The 17,385-nt window shown below is 40.3% G+C and overlaps 1 protein-coding gene across 2 annotated transcripts in view; it reads left to right on the top strand.

The window, feature by feature from the left end:
• The window catches only part of GLDC (glycine decarboxylase), a 1,044,727-nt gene that overhangs the window by 876,501 nt on the left and 150,841 nt on the right, over positions 1–17,385 (top strand). For both annotated transcript variants that reach the window (XM_044061077.1, XM_044061078.1), the window contains one exon: positions 8,840–8,984. In XM_044061077.1, coding sequence (XP_043917012.1) covers positions 8,840–8,984 — 145 coding nt within the window. The remainder of the gene's footprint in view (positions 1–8,839; positions 8,985–17,385) is intronic.

Raw genomic sequence — 17,385 nt, 5'->3', positions numbered from 1 at the left:
GAACGCTTTAATGAACTGTCTAAATTGATGTCTAAGGAAATAGCAGTTTATTTCGATACTCGTTTATTGGAGAAATATGTTAGCCTTGACATTACACCACGGGGGTTGCGGGTAGAGAAACTGCCAGCTACCCCTTTTTCTGAAGATGAAACAGATCTTTTGAATGAATGGAAACAAGTGTCATTATCCTGCACTATTGGTTGGCTTAAGATATTAATCAAGCGCAACCTACGCAACCATGAAAAAATTAAAAGTGATATCATGACCCTACAGAACAGCTTGGCAACGGAACTGAATTATGACATGCAAATGTCAGCATTAAATGATAAAATCAACAAATTAGAAAAGGACATTGTGCAGCGCAAAAGAAATAAGTTAATCCGTGATATTAAGGATTATGAAACCGGCGCTTTGTTCAGTTGGCAACGTGAACCCACGCGTAGGACCCGTAATAGGTCAAGGGGCAGGACTTGGAGCAGTAGTTCTAAACGTAGAGGACTATCAGCGTCTTCGGCTTCATCAGCGGAGGGTATTTCTTCCAAAAATGTTTCTTTTGCTGAAACAACAACGGCGGTGAGCAGAACCTTAAATCATGAGGTTACTTTAGGTTCTGGTAGTGGCAACAGTGACAATTTAAATTTTCAAACCGACGACTACAACAAGGGAAGAAATGGGAGGAATGGAAGGAAGGGAAGAAACAAGCTTAAATGAAGGTTTGTTAGCAGTACTTTCTAACGGACTTCCTTTATATTGTGTGAACCTGTCTAAATTAGTATTGAGCTCTGAAATGCAAAGTGTTTTACACAAGGGAAGCAAGTTTGTTCCTACATTCTTCCCATCACTAGCTGATGTTTATTTTGATGTCAAACGGTTCATTAGAAAATTGTTACTGAGAGTTCATTTTTCTAAAATGGAGAGATCTATTATGTGCACTGTCATTTCGAATGAACAATCTAGTGATTCAGAAATAGATGATGATTTATGTAATTTATCTATTTACAACTATGAGTTAGAACCTAACTTATTGGATGTTAATAATGACTTATCCAGTGATGAAAATGTTGATTTTTGTACCGGATATGGTAGGCTAACATTACCTGAATTTAAGAGGGTAAACACCTTTATGCCCTATATTTCTGTACCTGCCATTTCATTATTTCAAAAGGTCCTTTTGAGGGAAGTTGAAGCATCGTTTAGTGAGTTTTGTAAAAACAAGAAATGTTTCAACTTAAATAAGAATGAATGGCAAGCTTTGAAATTTCTGAAATCAGTTTAAAATGAATACATTTTCAAACCTGCTGACAAGGGTGGGAATTGGGTCATAATGGATAGAATAAAATACTTGCATATGGTGAATAGACTGTTGCTGAATTCTGATGAATATAGGAAATTGGACAGTGACCCTATGTTGTCGTTTAATGATGAGTTGTTATTTTTACTTGAAAAAGGTGAGCGCTTGGGTTTTTTTACCCATACTGATGTTAAAAAATTGTATATCCAAAAACCAGCTACACCGATTATGTATGCATTACCTAAAATTCATAAAAATCTGGAAGAACCTCCTGGTAGACCGATTATCTCTGGGATAGGTTCTTTCTTGGAGAATGTTAACTTATTTTTGGACTCGCAAATTTTTGTAAGATAACAGCTCACATAAGGAACACACAGGATCTGATTAATAATCTGGTGAATTTGAAATGGGACTTTGATTATTATTGGGTCACTGTGGACATTAAGTCTTTATATACCAATATTAACACCAAATGGGGTTTGGAATCTATATCAAACATGATGGGTGAGGGACCTAAAACCAGCTTTCTCATCACCCTTTTGGAATTTTGTTTAACTCATAGCTATTTCTGTTTCAATAACACATATTACCTGCAAATAAAAGGCACAGCAATGGGTGCAGCCTATGCACCTTCATATGCTATCATTTATATGGATTACTTTGAGAAAAAATATATTTATTCTACAAATTTCTTTAAGAACAAAGTAATATTGTATAAACATTTCATAGATGATTTAATTTTTATTTGCAAAGGAGATATTTGTGAATTCATGGATTTTTTTGAAGTGCTAAATCAAAATGAACATAACCTACAATTTTCTTATGAAACAAATAGAAATAAGATCAACTTTCTAGATCTAGTTTTGTTTGAGAAGGACAATAATATTGAGTTTAAAGCATTTAGGAAAGAAACCTCAGTAAATTTGTTTCTACATGCCACTAGTATGCATCCTCAGCATCTATTAAGGGCCCTACCGTTTGGGGAATGTAAAAGAATTCGGGACCACACCAGTGTTAAGGAGGACATAGATGGAGAACTAGAGATAGTACTCAATAGATTATTGGATAGAGGATATGAATATAATACTCTATCAGAATGTAGAGATAGTGTGATTAAGAACATAAAATTAGCTGATAGAAGGGACAACATTATAACATATCCTGATAAAAGGGAAATTAGAGTAAAAAATAATGTTGAGAAAGTGTTTTTTATAACTAAATTTTCCCCTTTTTCTAAAACATTAGTCTCATTGGTTAGAAAATTCTGGTATCTAATCTGTGAAGATGATAACATTGGTGAATTATTCCCCAATCAAGTGAATTTCTCCTTTAGGAGGGGAAAGAATTTAAGAGAAATCTTGAATTATAATTTTGTACAACCTATTACACCCACCCCTATGAGGGTGGGCACTTTTGCTTGTGGTTCATGCAGTATATGTAATAGAGCAATTAATATCGATACCATTAATAATACACATCATATCTCTAAATATTTTTTTAATTGTAAATCCACTAGTGTAGTGTACATAATAGGGTGTTCATGCAAGGACATTTGGTATGTGGGACAAACTAAAAGGATGATCAAAACTAGAATTCTAGAACATCTTAAGGATATTAGAAATTTGAATGTCACTAGTCCTGTTGCTAAGCATTTTTTGGATGTTCATGATGGTTGCAGCAATAGTTTGAGATTTAGTGTATTGGGGAAACCTTTTATTCGTAAGGGAGATGATATAGTAGCTAAACTTTTGGAATTGGAAACTAGGATGATAATGAAATATAAAACTTTGAAACCATTTGGTCTTAATCAGGAGCTGGGTCTCTAACTAGACTCTAGAAGAGCAATTTTTGCACATTATTCATATTGTTATTCATTTTGTGTATGTAATTTTATTTTGGCATACATTGAGTATACTTTATATATTTATACCAATGAATTTATATGTGCTTTTTGATCTATTGAAAGAGAATTATTTATTTGAAAATTGTGTATATTAATTAATATTAAGGATAATAATATGTTATTTTTCTATTTTGATATAAAAGTTATTTAAAAATTGCATTTCATTGATTATAAAAGAAAGAAAAACTATAAAATTAAAAAACTTAAAGAATAAATAGAAAAGTTTTTTGATAATAGTTTAGATGAACTATTATAAGTACATGTCGTATTTTACTTAATGTTGAAGCAAAGATCACTTTAAATTCTGATATTCAATTAAACTAATTGTTAATTTACCAATTAGTTATGATATAAATAGAGCTTATATTCAAATTTGTAATGTGATCCTTTGAAGGCGAATGGCCGAGGTACCAGATCGTTAAATAAAGAACGTTGGTGGAATTTGACTGTTGGTGTGTTGCTGAATAGCATTACTGGGCTTTGTATGTTTTTGTTGCCTTCTGTGTGGGGTCTGCATGTCCTCCCTGTGGTCAAGTGGGTTTCCTCTGGGTGCTTCAGTTTCCTCCCACATCCCAAAAACATGCTGTAGGTGGATTGGACACTTTAAATTGGCCCTAGGAGTGAGTTTGTGCATGTGTGTGCCTTCTGTGGAAGGTTGGGCACCAGACTGGCAACTCGACACCATAAAACTCCACTGCCAATCATGAGCGGACAGGTGATCTGCTGTGGCGACCCCTAACTGGGAAAAAGCTGAAAGAAGAAAACGGGTGTCCCTCAAGGCTCTTTTCTAGGTCCCCTTCTTTTTAATATCTTCACTAATCGACTTCACACATCTTGTCCTAAATCATCTCTTATTCAATATGCTGATGATTCTACTATAATTTCTATTGCTGACAACCCCTCAGACCTGCTAAACCTGACACAAACCTTATTCAATCTCACTGAAACTTGGCTTACTGAAAACCAACTTGTACTTAACCCCAAAAAGACTAAATTACTTTTTTCTTACCTGCATCTCTCTCCCATCTTAAATCCACCTTTGCTATTTCTTTTCTTAACAACACTAATCTTACACCTGATTCTCACACAAAACTCCTTGGCACAATCATAGACTATCAACTTAAATTTGAGCTTCACGTACATTACTGTATCAAAAAATTCCACCAAAAGGTGGGCCTTTTACTTAGGAACAGAAGATTCTTCACACCTGACTCCAGAATCTCACTTGCCCAAGCTTACCTTTTCCATAACTTATTCTATAGCTCTCAAATCTTAACTAACTTAGTCCTCTCTTCTTTCTAAATTGGAAACCAGCTACAATAAAATTGCAAGATTTGCAGCCAGTCTACCTCCTAAATCCCACCACTGTCATGCTCTTCTTACTCTCAGTTGGTTAGTTTCCTAACCAGCTCTTATCCACTCAGCTACTCACCATCCTGTCTATCCTTAACAAGCCCTTTGCATGCCCTAACTTATCCACTCTTCTCACCCTATATAATCCCTCTCGGTCCCTCAGAAGTTCAGATAAGTATCTCTTACAGATATATAAACTAAATAAATCTGTTGGCCAAAATCTTAACAGCTACATTCTTGCTCTTGCTTGGAATAATCTCTCTCTATTCCTCTGATCCATTCCTCAAGTCCAGGAGTTTAAGAAAGCTCTAAAAAAATTACCTGTGTAGTACCTGGATATGTCACTGTAACCAGCCTACTTGAATTTCTTCCCTAATTTCTCATACTCTGTGGACAATCACTTTTTTCTTTCCACCTATTTATTGTTTCTATCCTCATTTCTCTTATATGGTTTATATTTTCATTTTTCAAGCAGTCCTCTTCTCTTTGTATGTATAGCTGTTATATTTATTTCTGTATATATTTATATTTATATTGTCTAACTCTTGTGGAGCTTTTCTCCCCGGGCCGCCACTGAAAAAGGGCACTAGCTCAGTTGGACTAGCCTGGTTAACAAATGTCAAATAAGTAAATAAATAAAAGTAGCACATATAGGTTCATCCCCCTGGCACATCAAAAGAACATCACTTGCTCAACTTAAATGGCTTCCAATCAAAACAAGATCCAATCTTCTCAGAGGATCCTTAGTGTACAAATTAATCAAGCAAAATGCCCTCCCATTCCTTTCCAACTATATCTCACTCTTCATACCTTTACTTACAACACTAATGTTTCTGCCTTCACTCCTGTACTTCTTACACCAGGAAAAAACTCCACTTAGCAAAACCATGACTTCTTGGTTCTTGCCTTTCATCTATAGGAATTTCTACCATCCATCCTGAAAAAAAATTAACATGTACCTAAAATTTCAAATCCATCTTAAAAATTCCTAATAAAAGAAGCAATATGTGATTGCTTTTAGAAAAGTGATATAACTTTAGTGTCTCCAGACAGCAGATAGCAACCTCAGTTCAACTCTATTATTCTATAATTTATTTGTGTTCTCCCTGTCATTTGTGAAAGAGGGGAAACTTGCTTGGATTTTAGTTGTATCTCATTGTAAATTAAACTCTATAATATAAGGTCATTGCAATGAATGTGGGGCTGAATTGAGAAGAGAAAATGACAGTTTCTTGAATGTTTTGGAGGGACGATTGTTATGAACACTCATTCGTTTTCTAAATTACTTGTCCTGGTGAGGATCACAGCAGTAGAAGATAAGACAGTCAAATTTCTCTATCCCCAGCAACAGTTCCCAGCTTATCCAGGAGGGGTGAGAATCCCCCCAGGTGTTCTCAGACCGTCTGGTGCACCTTGTGCAAGATGCAACCATGGGGCTTGTTCACTAGATGCACAAACCTATCTCATCTGGCTGTTCTTGTTCTGAAGAAGCATTGATTTTACTAAGATTCTTCTGGAATGCTATGCTTCTCACTCTGTCATGGAGAGACATACGCCTGTCAATATAAGCAAAATTTGTATGTACTTTAAGGTTATTGTCTATGTGAGGTGTGTAAATGACCTGGTTAGGGTCATAAACGCTAAGGTTAGGGGAGTTGACTACAATCTAGGAGAATTTTGTGTCTTATGAGGTGTACTCCTGCACCAGTTTACTTCGTGTCATGCTTTGGTATTGTTCATAGCTGGAGAAAATAGTGTGTGGTACAATGCTGGAGGCTTTGATCAAGAGCTCAATTATTGCTATAGTATCCGCTTGGTGGGTGCTTATTAGTGATTTAATACTGAAGTTCCTTTAATGCTGGTTGTATTTTCTCAGGCAATTTAAATTCCCTTTTTGTCTGGGATGGCAATAATCAGGGAGACTGTCGTGAGGTTGACTGATGCCTTCTAAGAGGATAACGAATATTACCTTTATAGTAATTGCTGGAATGTGTAGATGGATTTTAATTGTAGTGTGTGCCTTTCTTAAAGAAAGCATTGTGTAAAATGTGTGTGTCAGTGACTGTACAGGTAGCGCCTTTCCTTTTAACAATGCTGCAGTTTCTAAGCAGGAAGTTCAGAATGCGTTGGTTTCTATGTCCACAGACGTTAAATGGATTCATGTTTCGTTACTGACACTGTAGTTCATAGTGGGAGTGTTGCACCTCTGAGATGCTGTCCTTCAGATAATATAACATCTGTCTGAGTTAGTGATAGCTCAGGTGGATGTAAAAGGTTCCATTCCATTTATCAAAAGTGCTATTTTTATTAATATAAGCATAAAGCAAAACTAAATGTAACAGTATTACAACTATCAAATATACTTTCCAATCAGTTTCTTCAGCCTCTCCATTCAACCATTTAAAAAAGATGTAGTATTCCATACAGTTAATTCACAGACCATACTCCTATAATCTCTCACCTTGTTATGCGAAAGTAATCCACACCTGTTTACCGTGAACACAATTTCATCATCCTTTTGTCATGTTCCATTTACTCCTTCATATACTGTTCTTATTTATTGTCCCCAACGTCAGGTGTACAAATCTTTATAAAACCAGTCCAGAATGTGTATAAAACCAGTCCAGAATGTGTTTGTTCATTTCTGAAAATGATTTGCACTTTATATCTTGTCAACTAATAAAAAGTCATGTATGCTTGTCCCACTGATTTTCTTCATTGTCCTATAAATTTTACTTTACCCAACTTTTCCTACACCTTTTCTATAGAATGTGAATTGTTTTTGTATACCATAGTTTTATCTTCAAAGCTGACCACCCAGCCACCATCTTCCTTTTAATATTCTTTTTTTTTGTTACACCTATTTTCCCCATCTGTAGTGTCCTTACTAAATTACCCCAGTCAGTATTAATACAGCTTTGTCTGCCATGAAAACAGGCTATACCTAGGAGACTAAAGCAGTCATGCATTTGTTTCTGTTAAGGCTCTAACAATTTCCCTGATGACTGGCGTGCACATCACATCACAGTAGGTGTCCTACTCTCACCACTTGCACATGGCATGTTTCCACCTCTGCTCTGCGTTGTATTATAACCAGCTTGGGATTGTTAAGCCCATGTCCCCAGTCTTGCATATTGACTGCTGTGCAAATTTCTGCTTGCTTGATGGCATTTGACTGATGAGAACTGCTACTGCCCCCCCCCCCCCCTCCCACTGGTCCCCCGGATGGAAAAGCTGGTGTGCTGGCTGTTCACTTCATCCTCCCACACTTGTCTTCTAGCACCTAAGCTGCTTTTTGACTTGACTCGTTTGCATCATAGGCTGTGCTTTATCCCTCTGTCACAGAGATGAAATCTACAAAATAATTAATATTGCATATGTTTGCTGACATAGAGTGGAGAGGCTTGCTAGTATTTGCCACTTAGAATTAATTGCTGTTTAACAGAAATGTGTTTTTAGTCTTAAAAGGGCAATGTATTGTTGAACTTTGATCTACACACCACTAATATTCTTTCATTCAGTTTTTAAGTAGGTGTTTCTATATTTTAATTTGCTGTAACCTAAAATGATTTGACTGCAGTTGGCAAAATGACAATTTTTGGGCTAAGCTTTGTGTTTGCTTTATTGCTCTTTGTATATTTCCAGAGGATGCTAATATAATAACCACCATCTGCAAGGCCTTCTTTCCATCAGTCTGTAACAGCAGTACTTGGAATTACTGCTCACTTTCTGAGTTTCTGAGCATAATGTCACTACTGCCCAGTGACTCCGTCAGGGCCATGTTAGTCTTTTGCAAACATTATAATGAGCCTTTTCTTTAAGGTGCAGAAAGATTTTTTAAAACTGTCTGTTATCTAAGAAGTCTTCTCATGTCAATGTTTTGTATTATTTAGAGGTGTCATATTTCACTGCCACCGCATTCTAAGCTGCTTCTCGGGTGAGGTAACAAAGCTGGCTTTTTTTACACAGTAAAGATGCAACTTCAGAGACTTGGGTTTGACCCCACTGGTGTAGGGCAAGACAGTGGAGATGCAAAACAGCTTGCTGTGTAGACTCTTTCAGACAGGTTTTATGAGGTAGCTTCAAGGTAAGAAGTAAGAAATTATGAGACTTTGCTGATGGACTGTGGTCTGATGGTAACAATGCATAAAAAACTAATGCTATATTTACTAAAATGCTATAGATGATGTGAATATCTTGAAATTACTAGCATAACAGACTGCCATATTCTATGCATTTTATGTACAGTTTTTAAATGTGTATTTAATTTATCTGTTTTATATTTTGTTTAGGAAAAAGCATCTTGCCCCATACTTGCCAAGTCACCCTGTTATCCCTGTTGGACAGCTAGATAATGATGCTCGCCCTTTAGGTACAATTAGTGCTGCCCCTTGGGGTTCCAGTGCGATTCTGCCAATCTCATGGGCTTATATTAAGGTACGGTACTATAGAACTTTGTAACTTACTACTTTCGATGAAACCAAAATATCTCTGTAAAGTAAGGCAAAAATTGTGTAGAGCAAAGACTTGTTCTGTAAATGTTTATAAGCAGTTGTGTAGGACATCTTGTTCTAATTGGAGACCCCTACAGTGCTGGACTGGGTGGAACACTTCACTACTTAATTCTTGTGCCTACTCTCGAGTGTTTTCTTGAAATCTTGAGCTCTATATTTTGGAATGAGCATGCCATCATAGATGTACATTCACTGTTTTTGTTCTGGATTGAGGGGCATGCCTGATCTCCTGTTCTTTCCAGCTGGCCATTTTGAGTGCAGACTAGATTTGATTCTCTTTGCATTTCTGGAAAGTTGCATTGTTTTGGTGTCCAAGGAGTGCAGACCTTTATTGTGCTTGTGTTTGCTACATCTTGGGACATTAGTTACCTTTTCTGTCTGGGGCAAGGATACAGCACTGAAAAAAGTGACAGATTTCCAAAACTATGGCCTTCCGATACTAGTGAGAGAGAGTGGGCAGCCTGAAGGTTTGAACACCAGTCACTGTGTAGCACAGAAAAAGGAGGCCCATGGTGGGGGACGTGGAGGGCTTGTTTCAATCCCAACAAGAGTTGCAAAGGATGAAGGCAAGAGATTTGGAGCCCAGGTCTATGCCTAGGTCAGGCTATGCTATTCAGTTGCATTGTACTGTATTTGTTTGCTATCTTGAGGAGGCAGTCAGCCCATCTAGCCTGCTTTAAGTGAATTGAATATCTTATGGCCTTCCATCCCTTTCCCTGTTACTGCCTCCATAGGTTTCTTCTTACCCTTCCACTCCAGTAGTACATTCTGTACTTGCAGAACCTTAAAACTGAAAATGTACTTTTACAGACCACGGGGTAGTTGGTTCCTACAGTCTTCTGCCCCTGCCCTCATCCTTGTTTGTTTACTCCTTCATATTTCCACAACATGGTCTTATGCAGGTAAGTAATGTCTACCTACCTTTTATGGTCTTTGCTGGGAAACATTCCATCTCCTCTATTCAATGGCCATATCTTTTCCACTTCATCCTACAGATTCTTCTGATGGCTTTCCTGAGGACTCCTTTCAGCATCCTGAGTTCGCATAACTTGTTTGGCTTCAAATACTGTACACACTGCTCCATGTGTGGCTTGATGTAGGCTTAGTAGAGTTGCAAGCATTAACCTATTGCTTCTGGAGTCTCCCTTCCTGAAGATACACCTTACTATTTTTTCACTCCTTTCACTCTGCTGTTGGAGCTTCTGTCCAAGTGTAATATCTATTCCCGTATATTTTTCTGCTGTCACCACACTTTACATTTCTATTGCTGATAGTGTATGTGTGGTGATTGTGATCAAAGTGCTATACTTACAATGTTGTATTTATTAAGCACAAACTGCAAGCACTATTCTTCTGCCAACTCGGTCAGTGTTACCTGGCCTTCCTTGGACTGTGCCTTACTCCATTTTCTGCCTCTTCACCTGTGTTTGTGCCATAAGCAAAGAGAGTGGACCTGTTTTCTTATTCCTCAAGTATGTCCAGTGTAAACACACTGAGCAGTACTGGATCCAGGAACAACTACTTTAGTACTGCGCTAGTCATTTCCCTTATTTCTGCCAGCACCCCCTTACTATACCTTCTGTTTGCCTTATTCTCCAACCATGCCGCAGTTATGTTTCTGATGTCCTTCATGGATGCATCTGCAGTCATAACAACTGGGTTGTCCTGTCGTCAGGCAGCCCCTCAGTCGGCCGAATTCCAAAGTCCGGGTCCGGCTTCGGCTGATGTCGCACTTCACCCGACGTCATCTCTGCTGGTCTCCGGGTATAAAGGCATCAGCCGACGCCATTTTCTCCAGTCTTTCTTGCCGCGTGGCACCCGAAGCAGAAGCTGTTCGCAAGTGCCGGTCGGTCGGATCCAGAGATTACTACTACCGAATACTACTTCGAAGACTTCTAAAAGCTAAGTACCCCGTTGGGGACTCTTTCTTGCCTCAGCCGATGTCAGAAAAAGTCAATAACTGTTTAACTTGTGGGAAACAAATACCTCATAAAGATTTCCACTCTTACTGTTTGCCTTGTTTAGGCCCAGACCACGACGTAGCAGCCTGTTCGGCCTGTGCTTCCTTCAACCGACGAACGTTTAGGCGTCGGTCGGAGTTTGCTGAACAGTTTTTTGGTTCAGATTTTGCATACATTATGCCGTCGGATCCTCCGACTACCCAAATTGTTAAGAAACGCAAAGAAAAAGACCGACACTCGTGGTCCACGGTTTCGGCCGAAACCATGGTTAAGCAAACCGCGAGTGTCTCGGTTTCGGCCGAAATCGAGAAAACTGATCAAAGCACAGCTGAATCTTTGACTACTTCTGAGGTTCCTGCTACCTTACTTGAATCGACCTCTGAAATTTTACCTACTACAGTGGTTCCTAGTGAATTATCAGACACCATCCCTTTGGATGTCTCTACCCCAGCACGTGGTGCTGCTAGGCCTCCTGCAGCCATGTCCATTAAGGCCTTTGCCAGGGCTAAAGCAGCCAAGTCTACTAGATCAGTGCCTGTTAAACCCCCCTCAACCAGGCCCACTTCTAGTTCACAAATGCTTACTCTGGCAGAAGATTTAATATCCTTAATTAGGGGATCTCAATCTCACCCAGACAGGGCCTCTCAGCCCCCAGAGAAGAGACCTAGGGCAGAGCCCCCGAGCCTGTGTCCTCTGATGATTCTGCGGATGACTCAGATATTACAGACCAGCCAGAGGCTCCTTTCTCCAATTATGAAGACTCAGATGCTGAAGAATCCTTTCCAGCTGCTTCTCCACCAGAAGAATTCTCCTTTGGGGAAACCTTACATGCCATGCGAGAACAATTCCAATGGCAGCAACAGGATTTCTCAGATTCCAGAAAAAGACTTAGGACTTTTCTGCACCTTCCACAACACAGGCCCTTAGCTATACCTCCTGTCCCCTCTGTTGTGGACGATGCCTTTAATGATGTCTGCTCTGCACCAGATTCCTTACCTCCAGCCCCTGCCAAACCAGACAGATTTTACAGGGTACCAGACACTCATCATCACCTATACAAGGCCCCACTTGCAGACCCCGAAACTATATCCCAGGGGCCTAAGGCAGTAGCCTCGACCACAGCAAAAAACCCCATTCCTTCTGAAAGGGAAGCCAGGTCTTTAGACAGATGGGGCAAAAAAGTTTATACCTCAGCTACTCTCTCAGCTAGAGCTTTAAACTGTCAGTTTCACATGATACAATACCAAGAGTTTATGCTTGATCAGTTAACTAAAAAAACTATCTTCTGATGACTCTATAGATAAGAAATATGTATTAGAAATGGTAAATAACATACAACAGGTTAGTAACCATTCCTTAAAATGTGGCTATGATGCACTGGAGGCTTCATTTAGATCAGCCATGACTGGCACAGTGATAAGAAGACATGCATGGCTGAAGGAACAAGTCTTACGGATCATGTTAAAGCTAAGTTATTAGATGCTCCTATGGATAAGACCAGTTTGTTTGGTACACCTGCCCAGCAGGTAATGAAGAAAATGGAAGAAAAGGCAAAATCTGTTCAAGCGGTTAAAGATTTCTTACAGGTTCAGCCCCAAGGTTTAGCAGGAACTGGCCTGCAAAAATTGGTCCTTTCCTGACTCCACAAGATCCCAAAGGGGCAGGAATAGACGTTCCAGAGGCAGAAACCAATCCAGAGGAGGTGCCTACAGAGGACGACAGTGGCAAGGTAATAACAGAGGCACAGACACAGCCACTACCACTACAACAGCACAATCACAGTGACTTAACTCTAAATCCGCCTACCAGGGAACAAATAGCAGCTCCATTAGGCGGAAAATTAACCTTATTTTTGAAAAACTGGCACTATATCACAAAAGACAAGTGGATTTTGCAAACCATAGACCAAGGTTACCGGTTCCACTTTCACACTTTACCAGTCAAAAGAGGAATGCCAAACCTGCCTCCAAATCAAAAAACCGAAGCTCTACAGCAGATAATGCAATTAGCAAAGATGAGAGCGGTGGAAAGAGTGCCAATAACAGAACAAGGCAAAGGATTTTACTCCAGACTATTCCTAGTTCCAAGAAAGGAAAAAAGTTGGAGACCTATTCTCGATCTGTCCACCTTAAATACATACATCATTGTCCCAAAATTCAAAATGCTGACCCTACAGCAACTTCTTCCCATGCTGGGCAAGGAGTGTTGGCTGGTAACTCTAGATCTCAAGGAGGCATACCTGCACGTCCCCATTCGACCAATTTGCAGAAGATACCTCAGATTTCTTGCAGGATCAGAGCATTATCAATTCTCAGCATTGCCCTTTGGCTTATCTACTGCCCAGAGTATTCACAAAATGCCTGGCATCAGTAATCGCCCACTGCAGACTACAGGAATCCAAATTTACCCATACCTGGACGACTGCCTGCTACAAGGGGACAACAAAAGCAAGCTGACAACAGATTTACAAAGGGTCATTTACTTGCTACAAGCACTGGGATACACAGTCAATTTACAAAAGTCAAGACTGATACCATCCCAAACAAGGACATTCTTGGGCGCGGAATTGGACACTGTAAAACAAATGGCATTCCTAACCGCAGAAAAACAAAAAGAACTCCCTCTTTACTTCTTGGCTCTAACAAAACAGAACAAGTTAACAGCAAGAAAAGCTCTGCAGGCCTTGGGCTACATGGCATCATGCATAATCTTGGTTCCACATGCCAGACTACATATGAGAAAACTACAGTGGTACCTAAGGAATTTATGGTCCCAACACAGGCACAGCCTAGAAGCAGAAATTCCACTAATCCCATGCCTAAAACAGGAGTTCCTATGGTGGGCTCAAGCATGCCAGTCAAACCCAGGCCTACCCTTTCACAGCTATCAAGCAAGCCAGACCATCACAACAGACGCCTCAGACCTAGGATGGGGGGCTCACATGCTGGACAAATGCGCACAAGGATTGTGGACGAGGATCAACTTCACCTGCACATCAACCTAAAAGAAATGCTGGCAGTAAAACTGGCAATCCAAAATTTCAGACCATTTCTCAAAGAGGGCCATTTGATGATAAGGACAGACAACACCACAGTCATGTGGTACATCAACAAGCAGGGAGGCACTCATTCATACCCCTATGCAGAATGACTTTGGAGCTTTGGAACCTGGCACTCAGCTACAACATCCAGTTACAGGCAATATTTGTACCGGGAAAGGACAATACTCTAGCAGACATATTGAGCAGAACCACATCGGATGCCCACGAATGGATGCTACACCCGGACATCTTCAAGACCATCTCAAAGAAATGGGGAAGGCCACAGATAGATCTATTCGCTTCCCCTCTCAATCACCAGCTCAAAAAATTCTGCACAAGGACATTCCACCCACTAGCATGGAAAGTGGATTCGCTCTCCTTCAGCTGGGAAAGTCTAACAGCATATGCATTTCCCCCTCTTCCCTTGATACACAAGGTATTACTAAAAATCAAGGAGGAACGTCCAAGGATAACCCTGATAGCTCCAAACTGGCCAAGACAACACTGGTACCCATTACTGAGGAGCATGTCTCGGGACAACATGTGGCCAATACCCCTGATGCCTTTGATGTTAACTCAGAACAACTACAGCATCATGCATCCAAACCTAAAAACGTTGCAACTGACTGCATGGCACATCACATAGCAGCAACTAACCCAGAACTTTCCCAAAGGGTTAAAGACATTATCCTTGAAGCCCGCAGACCTTCAACAAGAAGGAACTATGCAGGAAAATGGAAAAGGTTTGTCATTTGGAGCACTGAAAGAGGAAAAGATGTGTCAATTATAGATATGGCTAACATTCTGGAGTATCTGGCAGAGCTTCTACATACAGGCCTGTCCTATTCCTCCATCAAGATACATGCATCAGCTATTTCAGCAGAATACAGCTTTGATCCACCTGTCTTTTCACATCCTTTACTCAGGCAGTTCCTCAGAGGAATCAAGAATGTAAAACCTCCAAGGAAACCACCATTGCCAGCTTGGGATTTGAACTTTGTGCTAGAAAAACTGACACTCGCACCTTTTGAACCAGCAGCTACAGCGGACCTACAGCATCTATCGTGGAAAACTGCTTTCCTACTGGCAATAACCTCAGCAAGGAGGGTCTCTGAACTTCAGGCCCTAATGGCAGTACAGCCCTTCCTAATCTTCCACCAAGATAGAGTGTCCATGAGGACTAATCCTACGTTTATGCCTAAGGTGATATCCAGAGTGTCTTTAAACCAGGCAATCCACCTACCTACCTTCTTTCCCAACCCACAAAACAGAGGGGAAAGAATGCTGCATTCCTTGGATGTACATAGACAGTTACGCTACTACCTGGACAGAACCAAAAGTAGCAGAAAAACTGACCAGCTTTTTGTAGCCTATGCAACAGGAAGGGAAGGAAAAGCTATTTCCAAACAGACAATCTCCAAATGGATAGGAAATTGCATACGATTCTGTTACTCCTTCCATGGAAAACCAATTCCACAGAACATAAGGCCTCATTCTACAAGGGCAACAGCCACTACCACAGCCTTCTTACGAGGAGTGGCAACCAAGGACATTATTGAGGCGGCTACTTGGACCTCCGTGCATACATTCGCCAAGCATTATAACTTACCTTTGTACTCCAGATCCCGAGCAGGGTTTGCCACTGCTGTGCTGCAAGGGATACTAACCACACCATAATCTACTTTTATTTTTCCTCCTCCCTTAGTTGGCTATGGTATTCTACCCAGTTGTTATGACTGCAGATGCATCCATGAAGGACATAGTACAGTTTTGTACCTACCATAAATGTAGATGTCCGAACTGGATAGCATCTGCAGTCAGGATTACCCTCCCTCCTTCCCCTCTGTGGTACTCCTAGGGTATTTACCCTCCTAATAGCTAGCTAGTGGGGGGAGTCTCTTATGGTGTATTTGTTTGTATATATGTACATACATGCTTATTTTCTGAGTTTGCCTTCTATCCTTTTGGAAACATTGGCATTTATCCAAAAATTAACCTTCCAGGAAGGGCAACTGGCATCTGGGGCAAGAAACACTGAAGAAAATGGCGTCGGCTGATGCCTTTATACCCGGAGACCAGCAGAGATGACGTCGGGTGAAGTGCGACATCAGCCGAAGCCGGACCCGGACTTTGGAATCCGGCCGACTGAGGGGCTTCCTGACGACAGGACAACCCAGTTGTTATGACTGCAGATGCTATCCAGTTCGGACATCTACATTTATGGTAGGTACAAAACTGTACTTTTCTGCCCTACTCATTCCTGCATTTTTCCCTTGATGTTTATTGTGTGTGGCCGAGAAACAGAGAGGCCTTTCTTTTAGTCCAGATATGATGTTTACCAGTACAGAATTGTCAATTCCCCTTGCAGGCAGTCAGAAAACTAGATTGATAGCTTTTTCTGAAGGTGAACCTGTATTGGTTATTGTCATCTTAGAATGCAGCCAGCCTTTCCATTAGGATTACATGTGTGACTCTTCCTGATGCTACTGTTAGGCTAATAAGCCTTTAGTGCCCCAAAATAACAGAAAGGATAGAACTGTGGCTTGGCACAGACTAACTAAGCAATTTTTGAAAAAGTGGTTTCAGTCCACGGATCACCACAATGGAAATGGAAGTTGGCATGGCAACAAAAGCATGCAGAACCGGAGACGGTGCTGTCAAAGTAGAAGCAGTAGCCTTTGATATTTCTTTCAGGTTAACACACAAGCACATTGAAAAGGCATGGCATACCTCTACAGCAATGCTAGAACTCACTTCAGTCAACTGAGAGAACGGTTAGGGCTTGAACAAGGAAAACACCTAGCTATTGTTAATGAGGTCATATTTACTTTATTTAAACATGTTTATCATAGTAGAATCAAACAGTGACTAATTACAGGCTCAAACCAGTTGTGTTGTGGCCCACAGAGAGGTCCTTGATCAACAGAGTTGTGGGAAGTTGCAAGGTATTTAGCGAGATTTGAGACTGCAGCAGAGATTCATTGGTAATATCAGGCCTCTCCTGTGGAACCTACAGCTGCCAGTCAGGACAGCCCATGGAACTGAACTGGCAAGACAGGTGTGTTTGAAGCCTGCCACAAGGAAGGTGCATGGTCGTCTATGAATTACCAGAATAAAGTAACTTTCATGCCTGCATGAAAGACCGCTTTCCCCATTTGGCAGCCACGAAAGAATTAGTGACCTTGTGTCTGATGGGGTTTGTAGGAGGAAGGCTGAAATTCAGCAGGTGGAAAGAAAAAAAACATGTAGGGAAAAAAATTACCTGAATTGATGTGACTTCCAAATATCTTGGATGAGGTAATTTTGTCCCATGGAGAATGTAA

Source organism: Protopterus annectens, chromosome 2.part0 (assembly GCF_019279795.1).
Source record: "Protopterus annectens isolate FY-2018-M chromosome 2.part0, PAN1.0, whole genome shotgun sequence".
Lineage (NCBI taxonomy): Eukaryota > Metazoa > Chordata > Ceratodontiformes > Protopteridae > Protopterus > Protopterus annectens.
This window is presented reverse-complemented; position numbering and strand designations above follow the sequence as displayed.